Source organism: Nyctereutes procyonoides, unplaced genomic scaffold (genome assembly GCF_905146905.1).
Source record: "Nyctereutes procyonoides isolate TBG_1078 unplaced genomic scaffold, NYPRO_anot_genome, whole genome shotgun sequence".
Taxonomy (NCBI): domain Eukaryota; kingdom Metazoa; phylum Chordata; class Mammalia; order Carnivora; family Canidae; genus Nyctereutes; species Nyctereutes procyonoides.
The window spans coordinates 38,106,040-38,124,836 of NW_026575146.1; the positions used below are offsets into that span (position 1 = coordinate 38,106,040).

Here is an 18,797-nt window from a genome sequence, read left to right on the forward strand (position 1 = left end):
CTTCTAGAGCTCCATGCTGAACTCGAGAACCAATATTAATTGAGAGAATAGCTGCAGTTGGGAAAAAGCTGCACCCAAATTAGGTGAAGGAAATCTTGGCTGGGAACATTTTACAAAATTTTAAGAGTTAGTGGAGCTAAATTCTTACAACAAAAGCTGTATGCAGCTCCAGTGGAGCTCTTCCCCTCCACTCCCTCCATGCATAACATCCAAGCTTCAAATTATAGCTCAGATGAAAGAAAACATGTCTACAAAAAGTTGGGAAAGAAATCAAGAATAATGTTCCAATACATATGAGAATAAATAAAAGGTCAGGACAGGGCTACTCATGCTGAGAATAACCAAGAAGGAAAGTATGGCAACTATTCAGATTAATGTAACAAAAACCCACATAGAGAGACAGCACTAAGAAACATGGGATAAAAGACAGACTCCAATCTCAAAGAAAACATAATCCAAGAAACAGAAGAAACTTTTCTATGATTGTTTTACACTACAAAATAAATTAACAAAAGATCATAATAAGAACATAAAGTCAGTAAAATGAAAGCTCAGAGACAAGATGACAGAACAACAAAATGAGACGAAAGTAGAGATTTCAAAGCAAAGGAAATAAATTAAGGACTAAAATAATATCAGTACAGGAAAATTAATAACACAGAAATAGTAGTAAGAATACAGACATTAAAGAAAAAATTAACAATAATGTTATAACAACATTAACAATAAAAATAATGTCACTTGAGATAAACCATGCCAAAAAGACATGGAGAACAAAGATGATATAACATAAGAATAACTGGTAATCTTAAAATCCAGAACCCTGCAAGGGAGAAAATCCTGAATGTGTTCAAACATACAAGTAAGACAATTTTGCTGAAAGAAGGAAGAACAGTAGGTAAGACTGGAAGTGCACACTCCTTTGCAGGAAAAACAAACAAACAAACAAACAAACAAAAAAAACTGATGCAGACTCATAACACCAAGATATTTTCTGAATCAATTACTAAATGTCAAAGATAAAGAAAGAATTCTTCTGTCATCTGAGTGGCATAAAGAGGAAAAAGTAGGCTGACTTCAAAAGTTTCTACAGCAGGGTGCCTGGGAGGCTCAGTTGATTAAGCATCTGCCTTCACCTCAGTCATCATCCCAGAGTTCTGGGATCTAGCCCTGCATGGGGCTCCTCACTCCGCCAGGAGTCTTCTCTTCCTACTGCCCTGCTCATGCTCTCTCTCTTTCCCACTCTCTCTCTCTCTCTCTCTCAAATAAATAAATCTTTTTTAAAAAAAGTTTCTACAGCAGGATGCCCAAGTGGCTGAGTTGATTAAGTGTCCAACTCTTGATTTTGGCTTGGGTCATGATCTCAAGGTTGTGAGATTGAGCCCATGCCACTCTTGGCATGGAGTCTGCTTATCCCTCTCCCTCTGATTCTCCCCCTACTCTCTTTCTCTCTCAAATAAATAAATAAATAAATAAATAAATAAATAAAATCTTTAAAAAAATTTCTATAGCATTATTAATCAGAAGGCAGTCAAGCAATAGCTGCAAAGTTCTGAGGAAATGGAAATGAGATCAAAGACTATTATACCCAGTGTGTGATTCAAATATAAAGGCAACAGACAAACATTCTCAAGCACATAAGAACTCAAAAATCATAGAAGCAGTGAGTCTTCAACATTAATTTGATAACAAAATTCAGCCAACAAAAAGTGGAATCAAAATAAGGCTTTCATGAATATAGATATATATATTTTGAATTGGGAGAAAGGTAGTAGAAGTATATAATTGCTAATTCCCTCAGCTTTTACAGAAGTGAATAAATTGATGTTTTCTAAAAATGAAAAAATAGCTAAAGAGGAAAAAATAATTTCAACCTCAAAGATTTTTTGTAATCATCCTTCTTGAATATATTAGAATCTTTTATGAAATAATCTCTCATTTGTCTGAAGTTCAAGAAAGCTCTTTGCATTCACTTTAGTTTCTTTTCCATTATTAAATTTAAGCAAAATAAAATTTAAAACACTTCATTAAAAAGCACATATAAGGGGTACCTGGAGGCTCAGTTGGTTAAGTGTCTGCCTTCAGATTGGGCCATGATCCCAGGATCCTGGGATTGATCCCCACATCGGGCTCCCTGCTTGGCAGACAGTCTGGTTCTCTCTCTGCCCCTCCCCACTGTGTGGGCTCTCCCCCACCCCTCAAATAAATACATAAAATCTTTTTTTTTAAATGCATATAATGTAATCCTACTTTTATATAAAATCACTTCTTCATATATCTTTATATCTATAAATGTGTATACACATATATGTACAGGTACATGTATACATATCATATAATATACTGAAAGAGAGAGATATAGTGCAATTTCTGGAATGAAGTTCACTTAATATTAATTATGGCCATATATAGGTGGTGGGATTTTAAATAGTATTTCATATTCTTTGTACTTTTATGTATTGCTTGAGTGTTTTTTTTTATAACAAATATGTGTTAGTTGAAAAGCAATAAGTTCCAAACTTACAGTGGTACTTGCAGAAATAGATTGATGGAATAGAATTAATAGTCCAGAAATAAACTCTTACATTTACGGTCTATTGGTTTTCAACAAGGATGCCAAGACAATTCAATGGAGGGAAAGAATAATCTTTCAACAAATGGTTATGAGAGAACTGAATAGTCACATGCAAAAGAATAGAATTAGATCCCTACCTCACAACATATATAAAAATTAACTCAAATGAAAAAAAAAAACCCTCAAATGGACAAGAGACCTAAATGGTAAGAGCTAAAGCTATAAAATAAAACACTTAGAAGAAAACATAGAAGCAAATCTTTATAGCTTTCAATTAAGCAATGGTTTCTTACATATAATAGCTAAGGTATAAGCAACCAAAGACAAAAAAGATAAATTGGATTTTATCAAAATTAAAAGCTTTTGTGCTACAAGAGACAAGAAAGTAAAAAGACAACCCATAAAATGAGAAAAAATATTTGCAAATCACATATTTGATAGGGGACCTGAATCTGGAATATATAAAGTATAACTCAAAAACAAAAGACAATGCAAATAGAAAATTGGCAAAGGATCTAAACAAATATTTCTCCAAAGAAGATATACAAAAAGCCAATGAGCACATAAAAAGATGCTCAACATCTGGGTGCCCGATTGGCTTGGTAAGTTGGTAGGTCCGTAGAACATGGATCTCTTTGATCTCAGGGTCATGAGTTCAAGTGTTCGGTGTGGAGCCTTCTTAAAAAAAAATGCTCAACATCATTAGCTATCAGAGAAATGCAAACTAAAACCACAATGAGATACCACTTCACACCGACTAGGATGGCTATTATCAAAAGAACAGAACAAGTGTTGGTAAGGATGTGAAGAAATAGGAACACTTGTGTACTGTTGGTGAGAATGTGAAATGGTGCAGCCACTGTGGAAAACAGTATCGAACTTCCTCAAATATAATTAAAAGACAAGAAGACAGGAACTCAAACAGTTATTTGTACGCTGATGTTCATAGCAGCATTACTGACAATAGCCAAAAGGTTTAAATAACCTAAGCATCCACCAACAAAATGTGGCATATACAAACAATGAAACATTCAGTGTTAAGGAGGGAAATTCTGACACGTGCTGCAACATGGATGAAACCCGAAGACATTATGCTCAGTTCCAAAAGTACAAATATTCCACTTATATGAAGTATCTCGAGCAGTCAAACAGAAAGTGGAATGATAGTTTCCAGGGCCCTGTTGGGGGAAGTGGGGGAAACAAGGTGGTTATGCTTAATGGATACAAGTGTCAATCTGGGAAGATTAAAACATTCTAGAGACGCCTGGTGCTGACTGCTGCACAACAGTGTGAAAGTACTTAATGTGCTGACCTATATGTTTTACAATGATTAAAATGGTAAATTTTGTTAGGTAGGCTTTACCAAAGTTTAAAAAGTAAATATTGAAATAAAGAAAGAGGAATGAAGTGCCGCTCCATGCTACCACATGGTAGGAGAGAATCCAGCACAAAAGGCCACATATTCTCTGATTCTGTTTATGTGGAACATCCAAAAGAGGCAAATCCACACTGATGGACAGTAGGATAGGGCTGGCCTGGCGCCGGGGGGAGGTGGACCTGGGGCAGTGACAGCTAATGGGCAGGAGGCTTCTTGTGGGACTGACGAAGATGTTCTGAAAATGACAGAGTGGTGAGGGTGCACAACCTCATGCATGTCTGGGAACCACTGACTTGCATACTTTAAAAGGGTGAAATTTATGGTATACGAATTATAACTCAATAAAGCTGTCATGAAAAACCAATAAAGTTGTTGTTCAGAAAAGATAAACAAAAGAAAACCTGAATGACCTGGTGGAGAAGGCGCTGAGTGTTCCACAGGAGGCTGACATCAGAACCTAAGAGGTCATGGACATACAACGCACTCATTTAACACTGAAGTAGCTCAGTGGGCAGTGGTTTTAAGCAGTGGGAATTTGGGCTAATCAGTCCACCAAGACTGATTAGTCCACATAAGACTTCTGAGCCTCTTTTCAAGATACCTTTCCAAGTATATGTTTAGGAAGACCCTACTTTCCCCTCAACCAAAAGAAAAAAAAAGAATGTAAGGGCAAGGGACAGTCATCTCGTCTTGTTTCACTCATGCTACTCCCTTCATATGTGTTCAGGTTGTACATACACATATGTCACATCTAACACTATGAAGTCACAATGTGACTTCAAAACTGTGTATGAGCACCACTGTCACATATCAAAAATAACCGTCAGACCAATCTGTGTTGAGACCACATCCTTCGAGCACTGTTTTCAGAGCCTCTCCTTCTTCTAACTTTCTTGCTATGTGCAGCCTCACAGACACCAGTATAAGCTGACAGTGTCTTTCTCTGATAGTTCTGTGGCCAGGCTGTCTGAATATTTCAGAGTATCTTCTTATTAAGAGATTTGTTGATCAAATATGCATGCCACATGTATGGTGTGCCAATTGTATATTAGGTACTGGTAAAATAAAGAGCATGGTCTGGCCTTGTTGAGCTTATGCACAGAAGGAGGAGGCAGAAAAAAAAACAAAAGGGACCCCCCCAATGACAATATAATTATGAATAATGGCAATGACAATGAAGGCAATGACAACAGCAAAGGGAAAAGAATAACAGTGAGTGCATATCTGTGCAGCTGGGGTGACTCTGAGATTGTGGTGTTCCAGCTAAGACAAAAGGATAAGAGGAAGCCAACTTTGCAAAGATCATTCCACGTAGAGGGAAGAGCAGGATTGTGTTGGTTTTGTTTTTAAGGTCACATAAGGTAGACTATCCACATCCCTGTGCACAGGACAGTTTTGGGTCACAGTCTGTCCTCTCTAAAACAACACCTTTCTGGGTCCACTTTGTTAACTCCCTATCTTTCCTACTGAATTAAATCGTAAATCTTTTCCCTACTTTTTGATACTCAAATAACCTAGTCCCCACATGCCACACTCCCTCCAATTATGTATCATGGACTTGTGACGACGCATAAATTACCTGGGAAAGAATCAACTGCCCATGAAATGTGTGCACAAATTTTCTTAAAAATGCAAAATAGGTGTCATCTCCAAGTCTTTGGGCAAGAAACCGGAGAAGGAAATAGCCCTAGAAGGAAGAAAAAAATAAAGATGCCTATCACAGGTTCATAAGAATACTGCTTACAACAGAGCCAACTCTAACGTACCCACCAGCGCTTTCTGCACATAGAGGAAGTCCTGTCTGACATGCCCCAGGCTGCCCTTCATATCTTTACCAGTAGGACTGGACCTGGAAATTAAGGAAAACTATTTTGTTCTCAACCATTCTATTAATGGTATCACCATCTCATTTTTCCTTGGTTTGTACGAAGCCTTATGTGTGTCATAGACCAAAAGTCAAGAGGGGTCCAGCTCCTGTCTCTCTCAGCTAGCAGGAAAAGTTTTAATAACATAAAATACTTCTTTATTCCTCCTGTCTTCTACTTGGAACCTAACAGCAATTTCGAGATTCTGCTCTTCAAAACTGACATGGAGCAGAGGAAGGGATGTACAGGGCAGGGAATCTGATTCATGTCTAATTTTGGGGGTATGAAATGTTTTAATTATTGGATGTCAGATACCTACCCAGTCAAATGACATTACAATGTGGATAATCTTTTTGTTTTGCCCCAGCCATGTTTATAGGTTTACACATATAACCTAAGAAGTGTTGCCCCATGGGGATCCCTGGGTGGCTCAGCAGTTTAGCGCCTGCCTTCAGCCCAGGGCTTGACCCTGGAGTCCCAGGATCGATTCCCACATCGGGCTCCCTACATGGAGCCTGCTTCTCTCTCTGACTGTGTCTCTGCCTCTGTCTTTCTCTGTGTCTCTGATGAATAAAAAATAAAATCTTAAAAAAAAAAGTGTTGCCCCATAACAACTGGCTTCTGCCACTTAGATGTACTTACCTTTAAATAATGAACCTGCATGAAGACCTTCTCAGGATTGAGCCCATGTTTGATGACAGATGATCCTGAGTCACTCACGTGGCCAGTTTTCTCTTTATTGGGTCTAAAATGATGCAGTAAAATTTTGTTTAAGTATGCACATTCTTCAATAATTAGACTATAATATCATCTTATTTCTTATTTTCAAAGTTGCTCAACAGTATCTGAGGTCTATTCAATTGTACCAGGTATAATTTAAAACAGTTTATATTACAAATTCATTTATTAAACAAGGAGGGATTTATATTTGGGTTGGCAACCCAAGGTTGGCTATTGGCAATATTTCACATCATTTTATCCAAGATTAAAGCCTTGCCAGACCCTCAAGGAATCTGAGCTCCAATATGAATTATTTAAGAACCTATGGGATTTTCTTTTAGTGGGAGTGATGGACTGGGACATGCAATGGAAAATGCAGTTTTACTCGAAGGGCAAAGAACTAAATCTTTTTAAAAAAATTCTGAAAGCCCCAATGTTGATCCACTTCACTTAACTTGCATTTAAGCAGTTAAGGCTTAAGAAATATTTGTACTCTGAGGCCATTTTAGAATCTCAAAACCAAAAACAAAAGTCATACCAGCTCATGTTTTTAGAACAGGTAGAGGCATTAACAGCATACATTTTAACCTCCTCATTTCACAAATAAGGGAAACTGAGGCATCCAGAAATTAAGTCTGTGTCCCAAGTCTCAGAGCTTGTTTTGATTCATGGTGACATCAGCATTAAAACCAATGTTTTCTTATTATCAGGGTGCTTTCCATTTTGCTCTATAGCTTTAAGTATTTTTTTTTAAGATTTATTTATTTATTTTAGGGAAAGGGGAGGGACCAAGGGAGAGGGAGACAGCCTTAAGCAAATTCCCCACTGAGTGCAGAGTCTGAGGCTCCATCTCACAACTCTGAGATCAGGACTTGAGCCAAAACCAAGAGTCGATCACTTAATCAGCAGCACCACCCAGGCGCCCCTACAGCTTTAAGTGTTTTTAAAAATTCCTTTAAAAAATACAACTGGGTAATAATGAAGCTTCAAAAATCAGCTAAACAAAATGAGTGGCAAGGTATTTCCAGCTTTCAGCTGTTCTAAAACCAGTTACTGGACAGACTGAAGAGTATGTTTTGGGGTGAGGGGAGGCAAGGGCTGACCAGAGGGTTGGCACAGCAGAAGGGGAGGACTTATTTTTCAAAAGTAATGTGGTGTTACAAGGTACGTGGCCTTTGGAACCCGAGAGACCTGGTGTTGAATCTCAATCCCACTTCTTACTACTCCCTACTTACTGCCAGATTAAATTCTCTGACCCTCAATTTGCTCACTTGCAAATTGGGAATAATCCCACCTAACTCCCAAGGTCCTGTGGGGGCATAATTGAGATATTATATGCAAAGCCCAGAGCAAGGGCCAGGGCTATAAAAATTACTCAATAAACTTAATAAAATATTGTAAAGCTGTTAGCAATAAATATTGCTAAATTCAAGGCTGGTCACCTGATATTAGAGGTGATGGATTTCAGTGGTTCATCCACTTAATCCCATATGCTCACAGACACAAAGGCATAAGGATGCTAAATGGAAGTGCCTGAGGATGGCCCAGCTTGCCAATCTGGACCTTTGCAGTGTGTGCTAGCTGCTGAGCAAGAAGCCCTGATTAAATCTCTGCAGAGTATTCCAGGACGTTATCTTGGCAGATATAAGGCATGAAACCAGCAGATTCCTAAGGCAGAGACAACAACCGAACACTAGAGCTAACTGCACAATTTTAATATTTGTGCTTGATCCCTGACTTACATATATGACCATACTTGCAGCAATAACTAGTCTCTTTCATCTTCATTTAAGACTCCATTGAAAAGCATCAGCTTTATTCCTGCTCTCAAGTTTGTCCTAGGACTGAGTGTTTTTATAAAGAAAGCCACCCTGGCTTTGATAGGGAAAGCCCACCACCCATAGTCTTAGCAGGTGGAAGGCTTCTCAGAGTCGGCCTGAATTCAAACCAGCTTTCCCACCCCCAAGGGACAGACTTGCTTGAGCTTCTCATGCCTTCAGCTTTGTACTGAGACTATGAGAAGGGGAGGGACCCAGAAGACGGATGTAAGTCTCAACTCCAAAGGCTGGTTTCTAGTTCAAGCTCCTAGTGATGCCTGTAGTTAGTGCTTCTTTTCCCTTTGTCTAAATATGTCCCTCCAGAAAGCATCCTTCTCTTACTTTCTTCTTTCACCTTCTCCAAATGAAGAAGTGTTCAAGAAAATTCTTTTAGGCTGACAGCATCCAAGGCAAATGTACAAGTCTCTCAAAAGATTCCTTTTAAAGTAGACATCATGCCAAGGAAGGCAGTGCACCACGCAAGCTTTATGAGAAATTAAAGGGAATGGTTTTTAAGAGGAAGAGATACTCCACGAGTGGGCAAAAGGTGGCTCCCATTTCTGTGCTACTCTAGTCCTCATGATGCCACTTATCCTAGAAGATACAGCAGGGAGAGAGCAGGAAACAAATTAACTCTCCGTTCATGCAAAAACCAGATGACTCTCACAGGTGAGTGATAGAAGGCATGTCCAAAAAGAGTACATGCCAATGTATGCATTTAAATAATGAACGGGCAAAACAAACCAATGGGGATAGAGACCAGATTAACCACAATGATGGTTACCCTTGGGGGTCAGTATTGACAGAGCAGGGAAAAAATAAGGTTTCTGAGATGCTAGTAATATTCTATATATTGATTTAGGTGGTGCTTTCACAAGGATACATAGTAAAAATCTACTGAGTTATCTAGAAATATCTATGTACTTTACATATGTTACATTTCAATCAGAAAGTTAAAAAAATAGATGCACACAATGCAGTACAAGTTTTGAGAATAGAAGGGAATCAATCTAGAAAAGGAGCTTTGCTATTCATGGGCCATGAACACCTGACGAGCGAGGATTAACAAAGCCCTATGCATCTGAGCCACTGATGCTGTTTTTTAAATGATGCTGGGAGAGGCAGAAAGAACTGTGGCAGATACAATTGGCTCAGTCCCATTCTCATCTACCTTCCTTCTTGCCTCTTATAAAATTAAATCTGAAAAGTGAGCATTTCACTTTCATAGTGAAATGCTCACTTTCCAAGTGTCCTGGAATGCTGAGGCCTCCCCAAGATCCATGGTAGCTATGCCGAATATAAGTGTCAAAACTGAGACAAGCTGCGTACCCTCCCTCAGCCCCCCCACCTATAGAGAATGTGATGAGGCTCAGATAATTTGGAAGCACTTTGTAAATGCCAAAGTGTTAAGCATTTCTTTAACATTGTACACCAGTGTTTCTTTCCTTGGCTGAAATACATGGAATGTGAGAGATCAAGTTACCAAGGTCGTTTGGGCTTAAATGTGCTTGGTGTCTGTTGTACCTGGCACCAAATGTAACAACCAAGATTAGCATGACCTTTCCCTTCCTGCCTCCTGGCTTTTCTGCTGTGCTAAGAAGCAATATGGACATTTAAAGAGCTGTCAGATAGCAGTGACAGTTGATACACAGTGACTGGACTTAGAATCAAATCTCCTGAAGAAGGGGGTGATTCTGCAGGAGTATCATCAAAGGTGGGATTTGGGACAAGGCCTCTGAAAGGTGCTCAGGCATGTCAGCATGGGTCTGAACACCTACTGCTCTGCCACAGCCCAGACGGGCCGTCTGCCAGCATCCTGCATCTCATACCCCTCGGCGATAGAAGTGAGAGCCACAGGATATCTTCATCTACAAATTCGCTCCTGTAGTGCCTGAGCCAGAAACTAAGCACCCCCAAAACGAGACAGAAAGAAATGAGACAACATCCCTTCAGCATTTCAACATATTTGTCTGTCTGTCTGTCATTCACAACTGACTGCAAGGTATGAAGGGCCGGGAGCAGGGCTTCATCACCCCACCATAATGCAGGAGGTTAAACACTACCCTCCTGCAGAAACTGGCCCCATGGTGTTTAGCTGAGCCCCAAACACACGTGTGAGACATGCAGGGAAGCAGCATAACATAATGGTTAAGAGTTCAGGTGTGAATCTTGTCTCTGCCACTAAAGTGCCACACGAGTCACTCAACGCCATGAAGTCAGTCCAATCCTTCATCTGCAGAAAGGGGACAGTGATCGTGATGACACTTCATTAGGGTACCGCAGCACCCGATAGTGCTTAGCCAGTTCCTGTTGACATTTGGTAAGCAGGGCATGAATGCTGCTATTATCATAGGGCATCCCAACTGGAGTTCAGGCTGACCCTGCCTCTCACAGGCAGAGACATTCACAAGACATCTCACATATTCTCATCAGGGGAAGCTGGGCAAAGGGCACACAGGACCTCTTATTTTAGTAGCTTCTCCTCAGTCTAACATCACTCCAAAATAAAAAGCATTTTTTTTATTTTTTTTAAATTTTTATTTATTTATGATAGTCACACAGAGAGAGAGAGAGGCAGAGACATAGGCAGAGGGAGAAGCAGGCTCCATGCACCGCGAGCCCGACGTGGGATTCGATCCCGGGTCTCCAGGATCACGCCCTGGGCCAAAGGCAGGCGCCAAACCGCTGCGCCACCCAGGGATCCCAATAAAAAGCATTTTAAATAAGACACGAAACATAAATGAGCCCTTCCACTTTCCCTTTGTGAAACCTAACTTTGAGTATAAACCCTTCAGGGGTCGGTCTTTTAGGCTGCTCCTTGCTGAATCTTCAGAAAGCAACAGAAAGAAACAACAAATATCAGGCATTGACTAAAGTTCTAGTGAGCTCGGTCTGGGCAGATTCCTGACACACGAGCCAATGGTCTACACCAGTCTGTGAGAAGATTACTACATTTCTGCGGAATGATTCAAGTAGAGGAATCCTATATCCTACATTGATTTTTGCAACAGTCTTCCCATCTATAAAATGTGCATCCTTGCCATCGACTTGACTTCGGATCATACTACCAGAGAGAAGCAGACACAATGTCATGCACACCTTTAACTAATGATGTTGTATTGTGTCAGAGCTACTGTTTGGCAAGTTTGATTATCTGTGTGGTTTTCACAATGGATTTAACAGTTACCCAGCCTGAAGGTTCTTCCTCATCAGGGACCATTATCCTGTAGCCAACACAGCAGGATATTGCTCTGGTGTTGAAAAAGGCAATAGCTGAGATGATTTAAGACAGAAGGACGCTTCCCTCCGGAGGTACTAGAGAAAAGTGACCAAGGTATATTCTGTCCCCTGACGGTAAAAGGAGCCAGCGGTTGGAATCTAAGGAAGGAGAAGTCAGCTGCTGAAGGACGTGACAAAGAAAGATTCTATAGTTAGCAGAACAGTAGAAAACACGAACGGAGTCCCCAAATTTTGATTAGTCCTGTAGGAAAATGAAAAATGAATTTAGAAAAGAAGTAATGAGCATCAGTACCAAACCACAACAGTCCTCAGGTTCTGAGTGACCATAAATCAGAAATTCCTAAGAAACAAAATCCCAGAGGAAAAAACAAAGAACAGAGTAATACAATGGCCTAAGCCATGTATCATCACATTCAACACAGCAAAAGAAAATTTCAACATGTTTTCAAAGGAGATGAGGGGGGGATCCCTGGGTGGCTCAGCAGTTTAGCACCTGCCTTCAGCCCAGGGCGTGATCCTGGAGTCCTGGGATGGAGTCCCATGTTGGGCTCCCTGCGGGGAGCCTGCTTCTCCCTCTGCCTGTGTCCCTGTGTCTCTGCCTCTCTCTCTCTCTTTCTCTCTGTCTCTCATGAATAAATAAAGATCTTTAAAAATAAAAAAAAATTAAAAAAGGAGATGAGGAAAAAAGAGGGCACAGACCCCATTATAACTGTGGGGGATGTTTCCTTAAGATGAATTTTCAGAGGACATGTTCAAAAGATGGAAGAGGGGAGATGCTGGAGAAAGAAGAAGAAGAAAAAAAGACAGCTAAATATAAGAGCCCAGAGGCTGTAAAATCCTTGCCAGGAAGGCAAAAAGTCAGAATGAACTGATGCTAATGGAGACTGTCCAGGACAACAAAAAGGGGCTTTAGAAGTAACGTTCAGAGCACAAAGACCAGGTGTTAAGAGGTGACAGAAGCAATGAACTGCTTGACTCTCACTTTGCTTTAACTTTCCTGCTAAGGAGAATGATGTACATGGCACAACAAGCATTGCTCTGTGGGAACTGCTGCCTGGGACAGGTGAAGGGGACTCCCTCTTTCAAGAGTTCTGACATGCCACAGCTCTGAAAGCTTCTACTAGCGACCACATACCTCTGGGAGTATCATCATGGAGACAATGGGGAAGGGATTGGTGGAGACAGACAAATGGTATTCTGATTTGCTAAGGAAGAAGGAATAAGAGGAGGGAAGACAAAATTCATGACTGGGTTATTGAACAGAAAGCTTGTGCACACTTAGAACAGAAAATGATGAACTACTGGAGTTAGCATAGGATCTAGAGGGCCGCTTCCAGAAATTCACTGTGGGCATCAGGCATCCTGACTTCTACAGGGCAGCTGATAGAATGGATGCAGAAGTGTGAGCGTATGGAGGTTGTTTCACAGGCTTGTAGGTTCAAAAACAGAACCCAAGGCTATTGAATAAATACTTGCTAGAATCCAGGTACAGGAGGGAGTAGTACTTAGGGCTGATGTATTGGTATAACAGATTTGCATTTCAGGCCAAGCTGGGAGTCTAGCTAGTTGATTGACAACATCCACGGTCAAGAACAACAAGCACAGGCTGAAATGAAAATCCAAAATTAGTCAGACAATAGTTAACAAGGACAAAAGGGTTTTAAAAATTAAGCCTTTGTCTATGAAAAAGATTTAGTATATTAAATTGTAAACTCAACACGCTGCAAGAGGTGATTGATGTGGCTGGCTTCCAACACAATAACCACACTGGGAGGTGGGCTCAACAGGAGCAATGACAATGTAGCAGGAGGTACTACTAGTGAGGAGGTCAGACAGCATGCAGAGCAGTGGTCAAGAGCTGGGCTCTGGAGCCAGACTTTCCTCTACGTTCATCGTAGCTCACCACTTACTAGCTATGGGAACATGACCCGATGCATAACACCTCTATGCATTGGTCTCTTCATCTGTCACATGGGAAGGAAGATGGTACCAGTACCTTTCTCATTGGGCCATTTTGAGGACTAAATGAGATAATGTATGTAGAGTGCCTAGGACGGTGGCACATCAGAAGCATTCAATGAATATTACTAAGGAGAGAAAAAATGCATGTGGGTTGGAACAGTAAGAACACCATGAGAAGGTGCACAATACTGGTTTAAAAATGAAATATGGTGTATATGTGAATGCATCTAACTTGATCAGTGCTGGTCCATTCTTTTCTGGTTCAGCCAGACAAGGCAAGCAGTAACAGCCTCACTGCATTCTTCACAGGCGTAACCTCAAACAGAGTGCTGTGTTCAGTTCAGGTGTCACATTTGGAAAGGCCAATGTTAATGAAGACAATAACATAGGACGAAGCCCAAGAAGGTAAGAATTCTCTCAACCTTGCATTATGAGGACAAATTTCCAAAATCTGTGACCTTGTGACTAGGAAAGGAAATGACAGTGGTCTTCAAATGTGTGGATTTATTTGTGGGAGAACAAAGCAAATCCTATGCAACTCTAGAGGTAAGTAAGATGACCTGGCGGGCCTTACAGGGAGGCAGGTTCGGGCCCAGTCCGCGGAAAGCCATTGTAAGATGGGTGTACCCAACAGGGAAACTGCTGCTTGCCAAAACAGGGAGAATCAGATCCTGGAAATCTTCAGTAGAAGCTGGGTGGCTGTCTGTCAGCGATATGGAAGGTTAGGCAACCCAGGTGGCTCAGCGGTTTAGCGCCGCCTTCAGCCCAGGGCTTGATCCTGGAGACCCGGGATTAGTCCCACATCAGGCTCCCTGCATGAAGCCTGCTTCTCCCTCTGCCTGTGTCTCTGCGCCTCTCTCTCTCTCTCATGAATAAATAAATAAAATCTTAAAAAAAAAACCACACACACACACACACAGAAATACAGAGAACTTGGAAATTACAGGAGACAAAAGTAGAAAAGGTAACAAGGGAAAACTTTTTTTGTACTGCATCGAAAAAATTCCATGACTCCCTACTGGAAAGAGGCAAATGAGACAAACACTGGCTTCATTTCGTAAGGGGAGGCTAGAAGCGCTTTTTGAACACCAACAGCATGCGTGGTGCTATGTGACGAGAGAGTGGAAGGGTTCGTCTCATGACTCAAAGAGGAGCAGAGGGTCTGTGAGAGCCGGGGAAGGACTTTACCCTCCCGGGTGGAGGGTGGCACAGCACCAGGGCCCAGGGGACCACAGTGCAAGGAGTCTTGCCTGGGTTTGAAGCCCACTGCATACCAGTATATAAAACAGGATGAGTAGTTGGGAGATGTCTTCCAGGCATTCGGTGATAGAAATAGTTCCTTGGGTCCCATCCAGTGCCCCGAGGACAACAGTTGCCTCCTACATTGCTAGTCAACCTTGCTAAGACCACAATGATCATATGAGATATTATAAAATATTCAATGATTTCCATCAATCCTTCTCATTTATTTTTTAAATTGAGATATAATTTACATAGCATAAAATTCACCATTTAAAAAAAAGTACAATTCACTGGTTTTAGTATATTCATGAGGTTGTATAACCATCAGCAGTACCTAACCACAGAACATTTTCATCACCCATGAAAAGACTCCACATCCAACTGGCAGTCATTTTCCAAAATCCCTTCACCCCAGTCCCTGACAAACATTAATCTACTTGTCTCTAAGGATTTATCTATTCTAATTATTTCAGATAAATGGAATCTTACAGCATGTGGCCTTTTGTGACTGGCTTCTTTCACTTAGCATGTTTTCAAGATTCATTCGTCTTTTTAGCATGTAACTACTTCATTCCTTCATATGGCTGAATGATATCCCACTGTATGAGTATAATGCATTTTATTTATCTATTCATCTGCTGATGGACATTAGAATTGTTCCCACTTTTGGCTATGAAGAATAATGTTTCTATGAACATTTTTGTACACATTTTTGGGTGGATTTGTGTTTTCGTTTCTCTTGGGTAAATACCTAGGAATAGAGTGGCAGGGTTGTATGGTAACTCTACGGGTAATTTGAGGATCTGTCAGACTCCTTTCCAAAGGAGCTGCACCAACTCACTCCCACCAATAGTGTACGAGGGTTCAATACCCACCCCCCAAACATTTCCAGCGCCTGTTCTTATCTGTCTTTTCAGGATAGCTGTCCTGGTGGGTATGAAATGATATCTCCCTGAAGTTTTGATCTGCATTTCCCCGATGGCTAGTGTGTCACACACCTTTTTATGTGTTTATTGGCTATCTGTGTCTCTTCTCTGGAGAAATGTCCACTTATATCCTTTGTCCATATTTCAATTGAGTTATGTCTCTTATTTTTGAACTAGAGTTCTTTACACATTCTGGTTACAAGTCCCTTAAATATATGATTTTCAAATATTTTATTCCATTTTGTGGGTTGTCTTTTCACTTTCTTGATGGAATCCTTTAAAACACAAAAGTTTTTAATCTTAATGAAGCCCAATTTATTGATTTTTTTCCCTTTGGTCCCTTGTACTTTAGTTTAGGAAACTTGCCTAATCCAAGGCCATGAAGACTTACTATACTTATGCTTTTTTTCTAATAGTTTTATGGTTTCAGCTCTTACATTTAGGTCTTTGATCCATGTTAATTTTTGCATGTGGTATGATGCAGAAGGTCTAATTTCATTCTTCTGCATGTGGATATCCAGTTGTCCCATGGCCATTTGTTGAAAGGACTATTCTTTCTTTCACTGAATGGTCTTGGCACCGTTGTCAAAAACCAACTGACCATAAAAGAAAGCAGAGTCTGTTTCTAGACTCTCAGTTTTATTCCATTGGTCTTATATGTCTGTTCTTATGCCAGCATCATACTATGTTGATTACTGTAGCTTTGTAGTAAGTATTGGAATTGAAAAGTGTGAGTCCTTGACCTTTGTTACTCTTCAAGATTATTCTGGCCACTCTAGGTCTCTTGAATATCCATATGAACTTTAGGATCAGCTAGTCCATTTCTGCAAAAGAAATAGCTGAAATTTTGACACTGGCTCCACATATCAGTATAGGGAGTGTTGCCATTTTACCAATCATAAGTCTTCCAATTTATGAACACAAGGTGTTCTTCCATTTGTTTGGTTCTTCTTTCATTTCTTTCAACAACGTTTTGTAGTTTCCAGTATATGTATTGCACTTTTTTGCTAAATTTATTCCTTAATATTTAATTTGTTATGTTATTATCCATGAATTTGTTTTCTTAATTTCATTTTCAGATTATTTATAACTAGTGTATAGATAAACAATGGAATTTTATATATTGATCTTGTATCCTGTAACCTTACTGAACTTTTTTATTAGTTCTAACTATTTTTTGCAAGGATGATTCCTCAGGATTTCCTATATATAACATAATGACATCTGCAAAAAGATAGTTTTCCTTCTTCCTTTCCAACCTGGATATCTTCTATATCCCTTGCTTGCCTAACTGCCTTGGCTAGAACATCCAGCGCAATCTTAAGCAGAAGCATAATCTCTCTTTCTAATTCTTTATCTCCTCAACCATTGACTTGAAAGAGGAAGAAGCCCCTATAAAACTGCATTTTAATGTGTAGTAAAATATTCTTCTTCTGTGTCTTTGCAGCAGGCCCAGTCAAATACCTTGTTTTTTTGTCAGCCATTCTAGGTCAAAACTTTTGGCCAAAACACAAACCAAATGGTGGTGTCAGAGGGAGGGGTACAGGGGGGATGAGAGTTTTTCTGAACGGGAAACTAACGTTCATTAGCCAAGTATGTTGTGTTCATCATGCTAGGACTGGCTGAGTTGCATGAAATGTCCTCAGAGGATGGGCAAAATAAGAGTGAATTATTATAGATTGGTTTATGTACATGAATTATTTTTTTAGGAAAATATCTCACAGGCAAAAAGGGTTATATCAGTGCCACATAGGGCAGCAATACAGAAGTATCCATATATACTTAAAAATTTTATTTTCAGAAAGATTCACAAGAAAATGCTAGCAGTGATTATCTTAGGGTGACGACTACAATGGTGGGGATGGAATTTTACACCTTTCTAAACTGTTTGGGTTTTCCTATTATGTACTTTTATTACAGAAACAAAACAAAAACCCCCAAGACCCCACCCCAAATCATGGTTAACTAAGCAGTGATTATGAAATGTTTTATTTCTTCTTTATGCTTTCCTGTATTTAAAAAACCCCACCAAATGTAATTGCAAAAATGAAACACCATGTACAGTAAATATGTAATTAGGGGTCTATCAAGGAGAATTCTATCCCTCCCTTACAAATACCTGAGTGATGAGTAACCAGGGAATGGTCTAGGAAAATGAACAGCGAATGTTATTTGAGTTCAAATATGCAGGACATGTCCGTCATCTTTGCTGGGTAAAAGAAGTGAGAAGTGAGAGTGTCCCTCCAACAGGAAACAGGAACTGAGTGGCCAGCTCCGGGGGATAGAGCTGGCCTTCGAAACAGGAAAGGGCAGAGTCTGTTTCTGGCTAGCTGAGAGCCTTAAAGTTTTTCAGAAAATGCTGGCACAGGTACAGCACCATCCTGTCACGAAAGGGTAGCAACTATCTACACAGCTAGCTTGCTAGTGACTGTGGTTCTGAAAAAGAGAACTAGGCAGAAAAAATGGGGTGAGGGGGTTCCCAGGCCTGAGGGATGGAGAATAGGAATTCCCAGATACACAGGGAGAGGCCTCAGGAACTACACAGGCCAGTGCCAGTGGTTGGAACTCAGGTAAGAACTCTCACGAAGCTGTAGAGGCAAGAACTGCTTTCTTCTCAGGGCTGTGGTCTGATTCTGCACAGAATACCAGGGAATTGTACCAAGTGGAGCCAGAGGGGACATCAGCCTGGCCCTAATGACAAGATTAGATGAGAAGTAGGTTCCAGGAAGGTATGAAGATTGCATTTGTCTTAGAAGCATTGCCAAGTTAATTCTTACCTCAAGCTATTAGTTTCAGCATCTTTGTTTAATGTTTAAACTTTTTTTTTTGTTAGTTTTTGCTTTTAATCTCGTTTCATTTGTAATCAGGCATCCTTGCCTCCTCCCTCTTCCATTTTTAAACATCCTCTTAACTTCTTAATAAAATTAACTTTTGGACATTCTAGCCAATTTCAAGTTAGTCAAAAGGAAAGGTAGGTGTTTCCAGGCCCTGGTTGGTAAAAAGACAGGAGCACGGTGCTTTTGTGGTCACCAGGGGAGAGTGGCAGCAGTGAAAGAAGAGATAGAAACCAGA

General features: G+C 40.3%; 1 protein-coding gene across 16 annotated transcripts in view; it reads right to left on the minus strand.

Moving 5' to 3' along the window:
• Window positions 1–18,797, minus strand: part of AOPEP (aminopeptidase O (putative)) — a 335,041-nt gene that overhangs the window by 113,645 nt on the left and 202,599 nt on the right. For all 16 annotated transcript variants that reach the window (XR_008662500.1, XR_008662501.1, XR_008662502.1 and 13 more), the window contains 2 exons: window positions 6,461–6,563; window positions 5,533–5,640 (listed from right to left, as the gene is read on the minus strand). Coding sequence is in view for 9 of the 16 variants with exons in the window: in XM_055310035.1 (XP_055166010.1) it covers window positions 5,533–5,640; window positions 6,461–6,563 (211 nt within the window). In the remaining 7 variants the exon portion in view is untranslated. The remainder of the gene's footprint in view (window positions 1–5,532; window positions 5,641–6,460; window positions 6,564–18,797) is intronic.